This window comes from Lolium perenne, chromosome 6, assembly GCF_019359855.2.
Source record: "Lolium perenne isolate Kyuss_39 chromosome 6, Kyuss_2.0, whole genome shotgun sequence".
In the NCBI taxonomy this organism is placed as follows: Eukaryota; Viridiplantae; Streptophyta; class Magnoliopsida; order Poales; family Poaceae; genus Lolium; species Lolium perenne.
In genome coordinates, this window is record NC_067249.2 from 176,540,384 (window position 1) to 176,554,726 (window position 14,343).

A 14,343-nucleotide genomic window follows, 5' to 3' on the forward strand; every position below is an offset into this window, starting at 1 on the left:
GACTCCACCTCCTTGGCCGGCCAAGAAAAGGGGGAAGGGGAGAGTCCCTGTCCCTCTAGGTTTCGTCCATAAGGCAGTTTTTCTGTTGGGGTCTTATTCGAAGACTTTGGGCAAACCCTTGGGTTTCCACCTATATAATGAGGAGGAGAGGGAGGGGGCAGCCCATGGCTTGGCCGCACCACCCCTGCCCCCTTGAGGCCGGCGCCCATGGCACCCCCTCTCCCCAAACCCTAGCACCCCTCCTCCACTACTTCTCCCGCATATGCTTAGCGAAGCTCCGCCGGAGATCTCCATCGACACCGCCATCACGCCGTCGTGCTGCCGGGATTCCGAGGAGGATCTACTACTTCCGCTGCCCGCTGGAACGGGGAGAAGGACGTCGTCATCAACACCGAACGTGTGACCGAGTACGGAGGTGCTGCCCGATCGTGGCACCGTGATCAAGATCTTCTACGCGCTTTTGCAAGCGGCAAGTGATCGTCTACCGCATCAATAAGAGCCTACTCTTATAGGCTTTGGAAATCTTCAAGGGTTAGTCTCGTTCATCCCCTCGTTGCTCCCATCTTCTAGATTGCATCTTGATTTGGATTGCGTTCTCGCGGTAGGAAATTTTTTGTTTTCTATGCAACGTATCCCTACATTAAGTGCATCTTCCTTGGTTATGGTTCAGGAGTTAAGGCATATAGATTATGGAATCCTAAAACTAAGAAAATTGTGTTGAGCAGGAATGTCGTTTTTAATGAGGCGGTTATGTTTAATGATAGTCCGTCTACTGATATTTCTGATGCCATTGATTCTCCTGATGTTTCTGATGATGAGCAGCACAGAATTGGCGTGCAGGTGGAGCACGCAAAGGAGAATGAAAATGTGGTTCCTGAAACCAACAATGATGATAATGATGTTCCACCTTCACCACCTTTTGTTCAGCGACAAGGACGGTCTATTGCTGCTGACCGCCCTAAGAGAAATATTACACCTCCTACCCGATTAATTCAAGAATGTGATATTGTTGATTATGCTTTGAGTTGTGCTGAACATGTGGAGCATGATATTGAACCAGCTACATATACTGAAGCCATTGCTTCGGTTGATAAAGAGAAGTGGGTAGGTACGATGCAAGAAGAGATGTAATCGCTTGAGAAGAATAGCACATGGGATGTTGTGCACTTGCCTAAACAAAAGAAGGTTGTCCGCTGCAAGTGGATATTTAAAAGAAAGGAAGGTTTGTCTCCTAATGAGCCTCCACGGTTTAAGGCAAGGTTAGTAGCAAAAGGTTTCAGTCAAATTCCAGATGTTGATTATAATGATGTATTCTCCCCGGTTGTGAAGCATAGTTCTATTCGTGCTTTCTTTGGTATTGTTGCTATGCATGATCTTGAGCTTGAGCAGCTAGATGTAAAGACTGCTTTTCTGCATGGTGAGTTAGAGGAGGAGATATATATGGACCAACCTGAAGGTTATGTTGTGCCTGGTAAGGAGGATCTTGTTTGCAAATTAAAGAGGTCCCTTTATGGTCTGAAAGCTTGATCGCCACGATGCAGTATAAAAAGGTTTGATTCATTTATGCTTACACATAGTTTTGAGAGATCTCAGTATGATAGTTGTGTGTATATCAAGTTTGTTAATGGATCACCTATTTATTTGCTGCTATATGTTGATGATATGTTGATTGCTGCCAAGAGCATGAAAGATATCACTATTTTAAAGAATCAATTAAGTAGTGAGTTTGAGATGAAGGATCTTGGTCCTGCTAAGAAAATACTAGGCATGGAAATTAAAAGGGACAGAAAGTCTAGTTTGTTGTTTCTTAGTCAGGAAAACTACATTGAGAAAGTTCTTCATCGTTTTAATATGCATGATGCAAAGTCAGTTACTACTCCTATTGCTTCTCATTTCAAGTTGTCAGCTCTACAATGTCCTAGCTCTGAAGATGATATTGAGTACATGTCTCGAGTTCCCTATTCTAGTGTTGTTGGTTCCTTGATGTATGCCATGGTTTGTTCACGTCCTGATCTGTCATATGTTATGAGTTTGGTCAGTCGATACATGACTAATCCTGGTAAAGAACATTGGAAAGCTGTTCAGTGGATTTTCAGGTACCTTCGCGGCACATCAAAAGCTTGCTTGAGATTTGGCAGGATTGGTGAGGGGCTCGCCGGATATGTGGATTCAGATTATGCTGGCGATTTGGATAAGAGAAGGTCCCTCACAGGTTATGTGTTTACTATTGGTGGATGTGCTGTTAGCTGGAAGGCTACTTTGCAAGATGCTGTTGCACAATCTACTACTGAGGCTGAGTACATGGCTATTGCTGAGGCAGGTAAAGAGGCTGTTTGGCTGAAAGGTTTATATGCTGAGCTTTGTGGAGATAATTTTTTGCATTAAGTTGTTCAGTGACAGTCAAAGTGCTATTTATCTTACTAAAGATCAGATGTTCCATGAGAGGATAAAGCACATTGATATTAAGTATCACACAATCAGAGATGTGGTTGCAAAAGGTAAAGTGAAGGTATGCAAGATTAGTACTCATGATAATCCTGCTGATATGATGACTAAGCATGTCCCTGTGTCCAAGTTTGAGCTTTGCTCAAGCTTGGTTGGTATAACTGTTTAGCCCAAGTGGTTGTTGGCGCCAGCAAGTGTTTTTCCTTTGATGTTCAGGAGATTGTTGAAGTTCATGCTACAAGATGGAATTTGTCTCAAGGTGGAGTTTGTTGTATTGTGATCCAAATTCATATACTAAAGGGAGGCTAACTTCTGACGAGCGGAGCGAGGCCCGTCGCCGGAGGCTTGGGCCGAAGCGCACGGTACGTTACGGATCCAAATTCATATACTAAAGGTACGGTACGGATCGTTGACACCGCCTATATATACATCTTGTAAGCCGCCGGCTAGGGTTTATCAGATTATAAGAAAACTCACGGCGTTTGTAAACACTCCCCGATATAGTGAAGTTTTGCTGGCTGGCGCCCGTGGTTTTTCCCTTGTGTGTTGCAAGGGTTTTCTACGTTAAAATCTCGTGTCCCCTGCAGTGTTTTACTTTTCGTTCTTCGTTTATTGTGCAGCTCGATTATAACACTTTAAACTGCAGTTGCACTTTTCTGAGGTGATTTGGACTTAAAAAATCTCAGTCAACTGAGACATAGACACATCCAAAAACAAAAGCCCACTCCCCTGACATCGAAGAACTCAGGTGCCAACTCAAATTAACACACCACCCAAAAGGCACCGTTTCACTTTCCTCTTCAATTTTACCTTTACAAATGCAGCGAAGCGCCTACATCTCAAATTCTATAATTAACCAACGAGTCCTCATTTATCAGTTACATTCAGTCACCACGACAGAGCGATCGATCGACAACTCACGGAGAGTGCATGACTGCATGTCGATCGGAGCCAGCAATGGTCGTACCGGTGGTTGGGGGAAAAGGCGACGGGACGGTGGCGTTGCTTCCCTTGCAATGCACCCCACCCTACAAATCCTGTCATCACTGCCCCCACGTTGCTGTCAGGATCAAAGAGAGGATAATTGATTGCGTTTTTCCCCCGTCACCCACGCCGGCCGGGAACCGCCCGGATTTACCGATCAACCTCGCCGTGGCGCGGTGGCGCGGCCACCAATGCATGCCTCAGTATTAAGTAACTGTACCGGAGCACCGGACGGTGAACAGTCGCCGTGAGCCCGCCGGCAGCGCAGCGGAAGGTCGATCAGTGGAGCGGCGTGATTGAGTGAGGAAGGAAGGGGAGACCCACGCCTGTTGGTAGCATGGACCAGGATCGACTCACCGATCTAATCTCTTGCGAGTCCCTGTCGGGGCCGGCGTAATTGTGGTGAACAGCGGCGGGTCGGAAACCATCGATGGCTTGCTGGCGTCCTGGTTGGTAGGACTTACGAGGATGCATGAAATCTTGTGAAAACTACGTCCAGCCGTGCGTGTTATCGCGATCTGGCGTCGATCGCCGCATCGAGGCTGTGAATGTGATGTTGTGGCTGAGCTGCTATACTAGAGATGAAAATGACTCGCTACTGGCGGCGAGTGTCTGTTCTGAACTGTAAAATATTTTACGGTGTCTGTTCTGAACAGAAAACTATGCTACTCTCTCCGGTCCAAATTAATTAAAGGATCGGTGATCGATGCAGAACTGCATGAACAACCAAGAACTGCATGTGGCAGAGGATGATCGACGCGTCCGAATGCTGAAAGTGGGCGCCTCAAGTTGCTTCAGGACGGAGCATACGATCGTTGGTCAGTCTTGGTGCTCGATCTGTCCAACAACGAGTCTAGCTGCATCTGAAACCACCGAAAGATGTTTACACAAGTTCCTCTTTTCTCTCTGTTTCTGCTCCTGTCAAGACTATTAATCTTGGTGGCGCTTCAAATCGCCACAGCCTGTATGCCACATCAAATCAATGATTATTATTGTATCAACTTTTACACGAATTGCTGCAACCTTAATCATGCATGATGGTTACCGGCTGTGCGATGCCAACTGGGAGCTACGTTAGCTACCTACCTAGCTTGAATTTCTTGATGCGAGCTTCCCACCATTAGCCGAGAAAAGGACCCGAAATGACACGCTACGATCATGGAAAAGACATAATCAATTTGTGCTACCAAAGGTGTGGATGCCATGCAAATCATACTACCTAAGTTTGTCAAAATTCTTACCTTTCTCTACAATAAACTAGGAAAAGTTGGTTGCGTTACCTTTACCTTTAGTTAGTAGTCGCCTTTTCGTTCTTTAATCGTTGATGATCTGAATTCTGAGGAGTGACATTGTCTTTGTTATCTCTGCACTAACCTTTGACAGCCCATCACATGGGATCGGTTCCATTTCAATGTTTTTTCGTACAAGAGCTTTTATGTGAGCTGGTTCAATGGAAATTAGTAGCAAATTACTAGCCACTATCAAGTAGTATAGAGTTAATATGTGTCAGTGTAAGGTCATGTTTGTACAGGCTTTAAACTAACCTAGCCGTTAGAAGTACATTGATTTCATGCAGGTACTAGATCGATGAATTTTTCTAGGACACGACTAATTCTCGGTCGACCGATAGTTAAGCTTCCTAGTTTTAGTTGCAACTCGCGTGTAATCATGTGCAACTGAAAACCTCGGTTGTAAATGCAACCCCATATGTAAGTCTCAAATATAAGAGATCGCAATAAAAATCTGACGGTACCGAGCTATAAGGTAATTCTCGATCAACCAAGAACTAGCAAAACAGTATTGTAACATCTTTTTAGTCCCCTGCATAGGTGAACTACATAACTTCTAGTACTTGTGTTGAAACTTTTTAACCAATATGTGGCCATCGTGTCGGCCTTTGATAAAAATATTATTACACCTCTCTTCTATTATTTTTCGATAATAATTTTTTGAGATAACTCTCTGGCCGTAATTTACCTCACTTATTTACCCCAGGGTACATACTCGACGGTGAGTAATTATCCGATAGTAATTTTTCGACCATAATTATTCAGAAGGAATTAAGTTTTTGTTCGATTTCTATTATTTGCCGGTAGTTTTTTTTAGGGAAATTTTCTACAGGACACCGTTATTTTCTAGCATTTGCTGAAACACACCGTCCGATTATGTCTTTGCCAGGTACCATTATAATTTTGTGATACATTTGCCAGAACACACCACCAGCCTAAAAACGGAAAGTTTTGTACTTTTTTTTTGTGATGCCTGGTTTTGAAGACAAAGTGCAAAGCTTTCCCTTTTTAGCTAGGTGGTGTGTTCTGGCAAATATGCCACATAATTGTAATGGTACCTGGCAAAGACACAATCGAGCGGTGTGTTTCAGCAAACGCCAAAAAATAACGGTGTCCTGCGGCAAATTTTCCCTTTTTTTAGGTCCCTCTTCTTTCATTCTTCGACCGTAACTTTTTCGTGATAGATTCCGAGTTGTAATTTCCAATCGGTAGGTACCAGAGCGTACTCCTTGACGATGAGTAATTATCTAATAGTAATTCTTCAACCGTAATTCTCTAGCAACAATTTGACTTCTATTTTTATTCTTTTCGTATTCTTTGACAATAATTTTTTGACACATATCCTTAGCCATAATTTCACGACTGTAATTTCAAAGGTGATTTGTTGGCTTCTTTGATGCTTATTTCTCCACACGGGTCTTGGACCTCAACTGTGATTAACATTAATCATTCATCGGTGCGTCACTAGTTTTTCGAAGAAGATCATAGCCTCAATAGTAATTTACCTAATGGTAATTATTTGACAGTACTTTTTCAACATTGCATAATTCTGCAGCGGTAATTTTCAAAGTTGCCCGGGCATCAATCTTTGCTGTCAGTTTCTTAACCGTAATTTTTAAAGGTGCACTCTTCAACAGTAATTTCCCGATTGTAACTCTCCATCTCTAACTGCCATCTTATATAGTAGTTTCATGGTTCCGCTATGGTAAGTGTAACAAACAAAATACTCCTCTATTCGTCACCTTTTTTTGAGAAAGATTTTAATACCTTTCTCTTGATCACCTCACAATCACCTACGGTAATACCACTACCTTCTTCCACAATAACTTCGACAAAAATTGCTTCATTATCTGTTGTCTCTTCTGTTTGAGAAAAAAATGTTTCTATTTTTTATTAATCCCCTCAAGATTATCCTACGGGCACGGAGTGTCGCTGTGCCAATGCTTCCTAGTATGGATGAAGAATTGGTGAAGAACCCTTTGTCTCAATGATCATGAGTGAAAGCCAACTTCCTCTCAGTCGTCCAAACTTGGCAGTTTTCCTCCCACCGAGCAACAATCCTTTGAAAATGAGTTCGGTTCCTCTGAAGTTCAAATTCAAGGAAATTAATTCCTAAAACTTGTCGCCTCAATATTCGAAAAAAGACAAAAGAAATGTAAAGCTCCTTCAACTATTTACCCTCACTGATATTTATGCTAAACACTTTTACTTATTCATTCTCACGAAACCTTAAGTAGTTTATCAATAATATTACTATTGTACGATCTAAGAACACTATCCACAAAACAATGTTTGTAATTTAAGAACTCAAATTTTTCTATTGTACGATTAAATTTCTAGCATTACAATATATACACCAATGGTAAAGACAAAGCCACTAACATCACAAATTTTCCTTTTCATATATTGTTTAAACCATTTGGCAGAAATGAATTCCATCTAAATCTCTAAAAACTATGGAAGGGGGATAATTCAAAATCCATCTACAAAACAATTTGAGCCATTTTATAGGTATTAAGAATGTTTGCATGTGTTTCTACCCATGTTAAGATCCTTAGATATCATAATAGAAGGTTCTATTCTAACAACTATCTAACGTAGGTTGTAAAATAGGACTGACTATCACAGTTTAAATAAAATGAAATTCTGTTGTGCACGACGTATCAACATGACATATCAACATGTGTTTTTTCACTCTGGCTAGTTCACATTGTATTTTTATTTGTTGTTTCATGGTCAATTCTTGCATTTTTAGTTGATTCATTTTACTTTTGATCAATTTAGCATGTCTAGTTGGTTGCTTGTTTTGTTTTACCTTTAAGTTGGCTACCATGGTTCATTTCTAACAAATAGTGGTTTTGAGTGGGTGCAGTTTTGTTAAGAAATTGTAGTAACTAGACCCTTTTTGCGACCCTACAGGGCGCGGTGGTTGGAAATTCGTTTGATGACATGATCACTTAGATGTTTAGCAGAGAAGGAAGTGTTAAACGGTGTGCGTTGTAAGACATTGTGGATCAATAGGGGACAGGCCATGTCGAGTCGCAAGTCCGCCCTTGCAAAGACACGTACCTCAGCAAGAACATATTGTATTGCTTATGCGTTGCGGAAGGCGATGGGTATGTGGAAGGACTTGATGTGTAGTGACCTCACCCGATAGGTTAGAGAACCCTATGATTACACTGTCATTCCCTGGATTGAGTAGAACACACACTTCAAAAATGTAATACCTGTTAACGTGAGGGAATCGATGCCTCGTTAGAAGACCGAGCTTCCTGTTATATGTGTATGGAAAAAACCCATACGTGGTGTGTACATATATCTTGTACATGTAGAGTACTACTGCATAATTTATTAGACATGTGTTACAATTTTGTTTAATTGCTTCCTTAATCTTAAACACGAGAGAGATTGAGATTACGCATAAACTCAGCTAGATCCTGAACGCTAAAATTTTGCGACTTTATCAGCTATCTGATTTTTTGTGTGGAGATGAACTTGATATTTAGTACACTCCTATAGATGGATCACGCATTGCGTTAGCTGGACAAAGTAATGGTCGTAAGAAAAGAGCTGGACCTGTTTCGAAAAAAAAAAAAAAAGAAGAGCTGGACCAAAAGTAATGGCTTAACCCCGCCAGACCAAAAAGGCGAGAGAGCTGGCATTTGCACCAACCGATTCAAAGGACAGGCCGGCCAGCAACGCATTTGCATCTGAAGTTGTACGCTTGTCCCAATCGACGCGTACGCTATGCGTACGAACTACGACTACGAAGCTGATACACCCCATGCCCTACTCCGCCATGCGCACCGTGATCGGTGGGCTGTGCGTACGTCCAGTGAGCTGGAAGTTAGCTACTAGCTAGCCGCTCTCGGTCGCTCGATCGTTATCACTGATCACCTCGCTATATAACCATCACTCCTCCACTCTCTCTTCCTCCCACTGCTCGAGATCGCCGATCGAGCACCACACCAGATCGACATAATGGCGCTCCTCCCGCTGGTCCTCGCGCTCCTCGTCGTCTCCAGCGCCGCGCAGCAGCCACCGATGCAGCCGCCTCAAACACCAAGCGCACCGCAAGCCCCCAACGCGCCGGCAGCGCCCAACGCACCCCCGGCGCCGGGAGCAACCGCGCCACCTGCCGGAAACCCGCCTCCCGCGCCCACCGCGCCCCCGGCCGGCAACCCGCCTCCAGCTCCCACCGCTCCTCAGGCGCCTCCCATGCCTCCTCAGGCGCCACAGGCCCCGGCCATGCCCCCACCGACGCCCCAGGCCCCTGCCATGCCCCCTCCAACGCCACAGGCTCCCGCCACCCCTCCCCCCGCTCCCACGTCGCCGCCGGCCACCCCACCACCCGCACCCACAACTCCACCCCCAGCTCCCCCGACCCAGCCCCCGCCTGCTCCCACCACCCCGCCTCCCGCGCCCGCCACCCCGCCACCATCACCGCCCATGTCGCCACCGCCCGCCACGCCTCCTCCAATGGCGACACCACCTCCAGCCATGACGCCCACCATCGCCCCGACCACCGCCCCGGCGACGTCCCCCGTCTCAACGCCCTCGCTCTCCCCGGTCAGCCCGAAGGCCCCCTCCCCCGCCGGCGAGACGTCCCCGACATCGTCCCCCACGCTCGCGCCAGCTGGCACGCCGGTGACCGACAGCAGCAGCGCCACCACAGTGCGCGCCGCCGGTGTCGCCGCGCTCGTTGCCCTGGCGACCGCGGGCCTCGCCGCCTTCCTCTGAGCAGTAGCTAGGCTCTCGTGCGTGCATGCATGCATGTCGCCGCTGTGTCCGTCGGATCCCTTTTTCTTTTCATGTCGTTATTTAATTTTTTACCGGTGGAATGATCGATCGATTCTTGATGTACTCTTCTTCTTCTTCGAGCTCCTCTTCTTTTGATGATCGGTGTTGCACTGTACTGTACGTGAATTGCTGCCCCATTTTGGTTATATAGAGAGAGGATTTGTGTATACTTTCGCTGTATTATTATTACTGTATTATTATCATTTCGGTGGCCATGTAATAATTAATTCTCCGCGTCTCTCGTGTGGTAAATGTTTTGTACGCTGTACTGCGTCGCAGCTGTCGTCGCTCATTAAACGAGCGGTGAATTACCGTTGCTATCTAGGACGTACGTCAGAGAGCAGTTGAATACTTGAATCTCGCGGCAGGTGCAGGTGTAAACTGTAAAAAGCACGGACTTTTTTTCTTTCATTTGAAACGAGAAAGCACGGACACTTTAGATCGCGTGGGATCTCGGCATACACGAACAGTGCACCTGTCCTGGATCGACCTAACAAGAAAAAGGCTGGTAAAGGGCATTTTGTTGCACTAACAAACCACACAAAAGCTGACATAAAGGAGAATTTTATTTGAAGTGACATGAACACTTTCTGAAAAAAGAGAGGAGACAGTGCTTAGTTGGGTTTTTCTTTTCTCTGTTTAAGCAAACAGACCCACCTGCCGTCCAAAGTTTTATTAAGCTGTTGAATCACAAACGGTGCTGCACATGAGAAACAGATCATAGTCGGTAAATGTTGTCACTCTAGCTCGGTAAAAGTTTCCGGATCGAGAGTCTTAATGCAAACCCTCATTCAAATGGATCACATGAATGCAACATCCGCGATCCATCCATTTATTGCGCTCAAGGACATCCAGATCTGGCACGGATTTTAGAAAGAATTAGTAGAAACAAAAATCTGAGCAACGAGCTTCGACGTGATTTGAGTGGAAATGCTCCTTTCACCTAGGATGTCCGAAAGTATAAAATCAGGAGATTCGTATCCTCACTCCTCAGGTATCCGAAAGTAGCATTTCTTTTCTTTTGATAAATGAAATATATTAATATCGAGATATGCCAATTACACCTAGGCAATAGCTTAATGGTAGTACAAATGCACACATCCAAAAAAATAAAAATAAAACTAAGAAACAAAAAGTCATGCTACGGTATTCCAATCCTAGCGGCAATAATACATCGACCACCAAGACAACACCTAAACTTCAGCCTGTCCAAAAACGACACCCCAAAGAAGGGAACAATGCACAAGCATTATCGTCGTTCAATCAAAAGATCTTAGATTTTCATCCTAAAGATAGCCCCGCTCTCAAAACAATGTCTTTAACAATGCTAATGACATACACAATTAATTAAAACCAGATCTTGGATTTTCGCCCTGAAATGTAAGACTCTGAATTTTACTTGTGCTGATGCCCGCATATGTGTTAAACTGTATAAGGGGATTGCCTAACTCTTTCCATCAAATCGGTCTTAGTTGATTTTTTTTTAGATAATGGGCGCTTTATTACTTAAAAACAATTACACCCGACCTCTGCATAACTAAGATGCACACAGCCGTTCAAACGAGTCTCAATAGTGATGGAAAAAAAGGAGGTGAATTACATAACAAGCAGAGTGAATGTAAAAACGCCTAGGAAGAAGGCGGAGGGTCAATCCGTAGATTATGCTGCCACCCATGTTGGGAAAAAGTATCCCTCACCGTGTCCTTGAACCGTGTACAGACCTCCATAAACAAGTCTCGGTTCTCCACCTTCTGTAGAGCAGACCATGAACGGAGAGTAGCTGTGCATCTGTAAATAACCTGCAGGAGAGAACAAACTTTATCATTAAAAACTTTGTCATTTCTACACAGCCATAGCGACCATATCAAGGCAAACGCTTCCACCCTAATAAACGTTCTGAATCTGTGATCGATACCATGAAGCCAATTACCAAAGATATTGGCCACACTAGTCGGGGGATACAGATCAGAAGCTATTTGGATGCATGACCATATGGATCTGGCAAAGCGGCATTGGAAGAACAAGTGCTTAATCGTCTCATTTTGTTGACAAAAAACGCACTGCATATTCACATGCCAATTCCGTTTCACAAGATTATCTTTGGTTAGGATTACTCCTCGACGTAGATACCGGCAAAAAATCTTAATTTTAAGCGGTATCTTCATCTTCCAAATTTTCTTGTTCTTAGCAACTGGTATGACCGGTTGGAGAATGGCATTGTACAAAGAACTTACAGAGAACTTTCCATTAGACTGTAAGTTCCATCGAAATTCATCTTGCCCTTCCGACAACTGAACGGATGCCAAACGCAACAGTAGGGCATTCCATGCAATAAGTCTCGGACCAATCAAATCTCGTCTAAACGTCACATTCGGAGGTGAGGTTGCCATTACAGAAGCAATGGTATCACTTTTGCGACGGACAATGCCAAATAACGCTGTATATTGTTCTGAGAGAGGCATATTCCCTAGCCATGTATCCTCCCAGAAACGTATCTGCGATCCATCCTTAATAATGAAAGTACCATATCTGAAGAAGAATTTCTTCGTTGCCATTAGGCCAGCCCAAAAATGCGAATCTCCCGGTTTCCAAAGGATCTGGGATAACGCCTTTTCACCTATGTACTTTCTTCTAACCATGGTCTGCCATATGCCATTCTCGGTAAGTAGCTTAAATAGCCACTTTCCCAATAAGGCTGAGTTCTTGACCTCAAGGTCATGAACTCCTAACCCACCCATATCTTTAGGTCGGCATACAACAGACCACTTGACCAGTCAATACTTCTTTTTTTTCACTATCTCCTTGCCAAAAGAATATCGATCTATAATAATCGAGTTTGTGTAAGACACCTTTTGGTAGAATGAAGAAGGAAATCATATACAACACCATATTGGTGAGTACTGAATTAATGAGAACCAATCTTCCTCCAAGGGATAGTAATTTACCTTTCCAACTACTAAGTCTTTTCTGAAGTCTTTCTTCGACTAGTTTCCATTCACCTATCGTCAATCTCCGATGATGAATCGGGATACCCTGATAGTTGATAGGAAACTGTCCATGCCCACAACCAAACAGCTCCGAATATTCGGCGACTGAGTCCTGAGCATCGCCAAAACAGAACAATTCACTTTTATGGAAGTTTATTTTGAGTCCCGATAAATGTTCAAAAGCAGCCAAAATTAGCTTAAGATTTCGAGCTTTATCAAGATCATGTTCCATAAATGAAATTGTATCATCGACATATTGAAGGATTGATAAACCTCCATCAACAAGATGTGGAATCACTCCTTCAATTTGGCCATCTGTTTTAGCACGTTCAATCAGAATAGCGAGCATATCGGCCACTATATTAAATAAAAGTGGTGATAGAGGATCGCCTTGGCGTAAACCTTTTCGTGTCTGGAAGAAACGTCCCGTGTCATCATTGACCCGAATCGCAACACTTCCTCCATACACAAAATTATTGATCAACGCTCTCCACTCCGGTGAAAAACCTTTCATCTGGAGTGTCTGATGGAGAAAAGACCAGTTCACTTTATCATAAGCTTTCTCAAAATCGAGTTTTAAGATTACCCCATTCATCTTTTTGGTATGCAGTTCGTGAACCGCCTCATGTAGAATCACAACCCCATCTAGGATATTGCGTCCTTGCATGAAAGCGGTTTGCGAAGGTCTTACCACATGATCAGCCACAGAGTTCAGTCTAATGGTGGCTACTTTTGTGAATATCTTGAAACTTACATTTAAGAGGCAAATGGGTCTATATTGTTGAATCTGTTCTGCCTCTTTAACTTTGGGTAACAAGATAACCTCACCAAAATTTAGACGGAATAATTCTAGTTGTCCATCGTGTAAAACGCTGAAAATTTCTAGAAGATCCCCCTTAATGGTATCCCAGAAAATCTGATAAAATTCAGAAGGGGAAACCATCAGGACCCGGGGCTTTATTATGTTCCATTTGGAAAACCGCTTTATTAACTTCCTCCTCCAGGTAAGGGGCTGTTAAGATAGCTTTCTCCTCCTGAGACACTTGGGGTATGTCATCTATTTGAGACTCGTCGAGAGTGAATGAACTCTCAACTGGAGGGCCAAATAGATTCTTATAATAATTAGTGATGTAGGATTTGAGTTGTTCATGGCTTTCAATTATACCCTCTTCTTGTACCAGAGATTGAATACGTTTTTTCCTGTGACGTCCATTGGCAATCCCATGAAAATACCTCGTATTAGAATCTCCTTCCAAAATGAATTGGGCTTTAGAACGCTGATACCATTTCAACTCTTCTTCCCGAAGAAGGCTCGCTATCTGAGTATTGGATTGTATTTTCAAATCCAATTCAATACTCGTTAACGGTCTTACTTCAGCAAGCGCTTCTAGCTCATCAATGATATTCGATAAGCGAAGCTTCCCCTTCTTAAGAACACCAGCAGTATGACTTGCCCATCCAGAAAGGTGTTTGCGAAGAGCTCGCATTTTTTTATTCCACCTTAGAACCGGATTGCTGGCATATACTGGTCTTTCCCATACATTCTTCACCATGTCATGGAACCTTTCCCGCTGTAACCATCCAAGTTCAAACTTAAATGGTTTCTTCGATAGTGGTCTCGGTAAACCAGTAGTTAAAAGTATAGGAGCGTGGTCCGACAGTTTTTCAATACGTTCTAGCGCACGCACTGATACCATCGGGTACTTATCCTCCCAACTGGTATCCATCAGCACGCGGTCTAGTTTCTCGTATGTTGGGTCAGGTAAACTGTTAGCCCAAGTAAACTGACGGCCAGTCATCTTAACCTCTCTCAAATCTAAGCTATCAATGACAGCATT

The 14,343-nt window shown here is 43.7% G+C and overlaps 1 protein-coding gene across 1 annotated transcript; it reads left to right on the forward strand.

Moving 5' to 3' along the window:
• Positions 1–8,631: 8,631 nt before the first annotated feature.
• LOC127306874 (uncharacterized) lies at positions 8,632–9,685 on the forward strand. Its single transcript, XM_051337575.1, has one exon. The coding sequence runs from the start codon at positions 8,700–8,702 to the stop codon at positions 9,456–9,458; it is 759 nt and encodes a 252-aa protein (XP_051193535.1). The 5' UTR covers positions 8,632–8,699; the 3' UTR covers positions 9,459–9,685.
• The last annotated feature ends 4,658 nt before the right edge of the window (positions 9,686–14,343 follow it).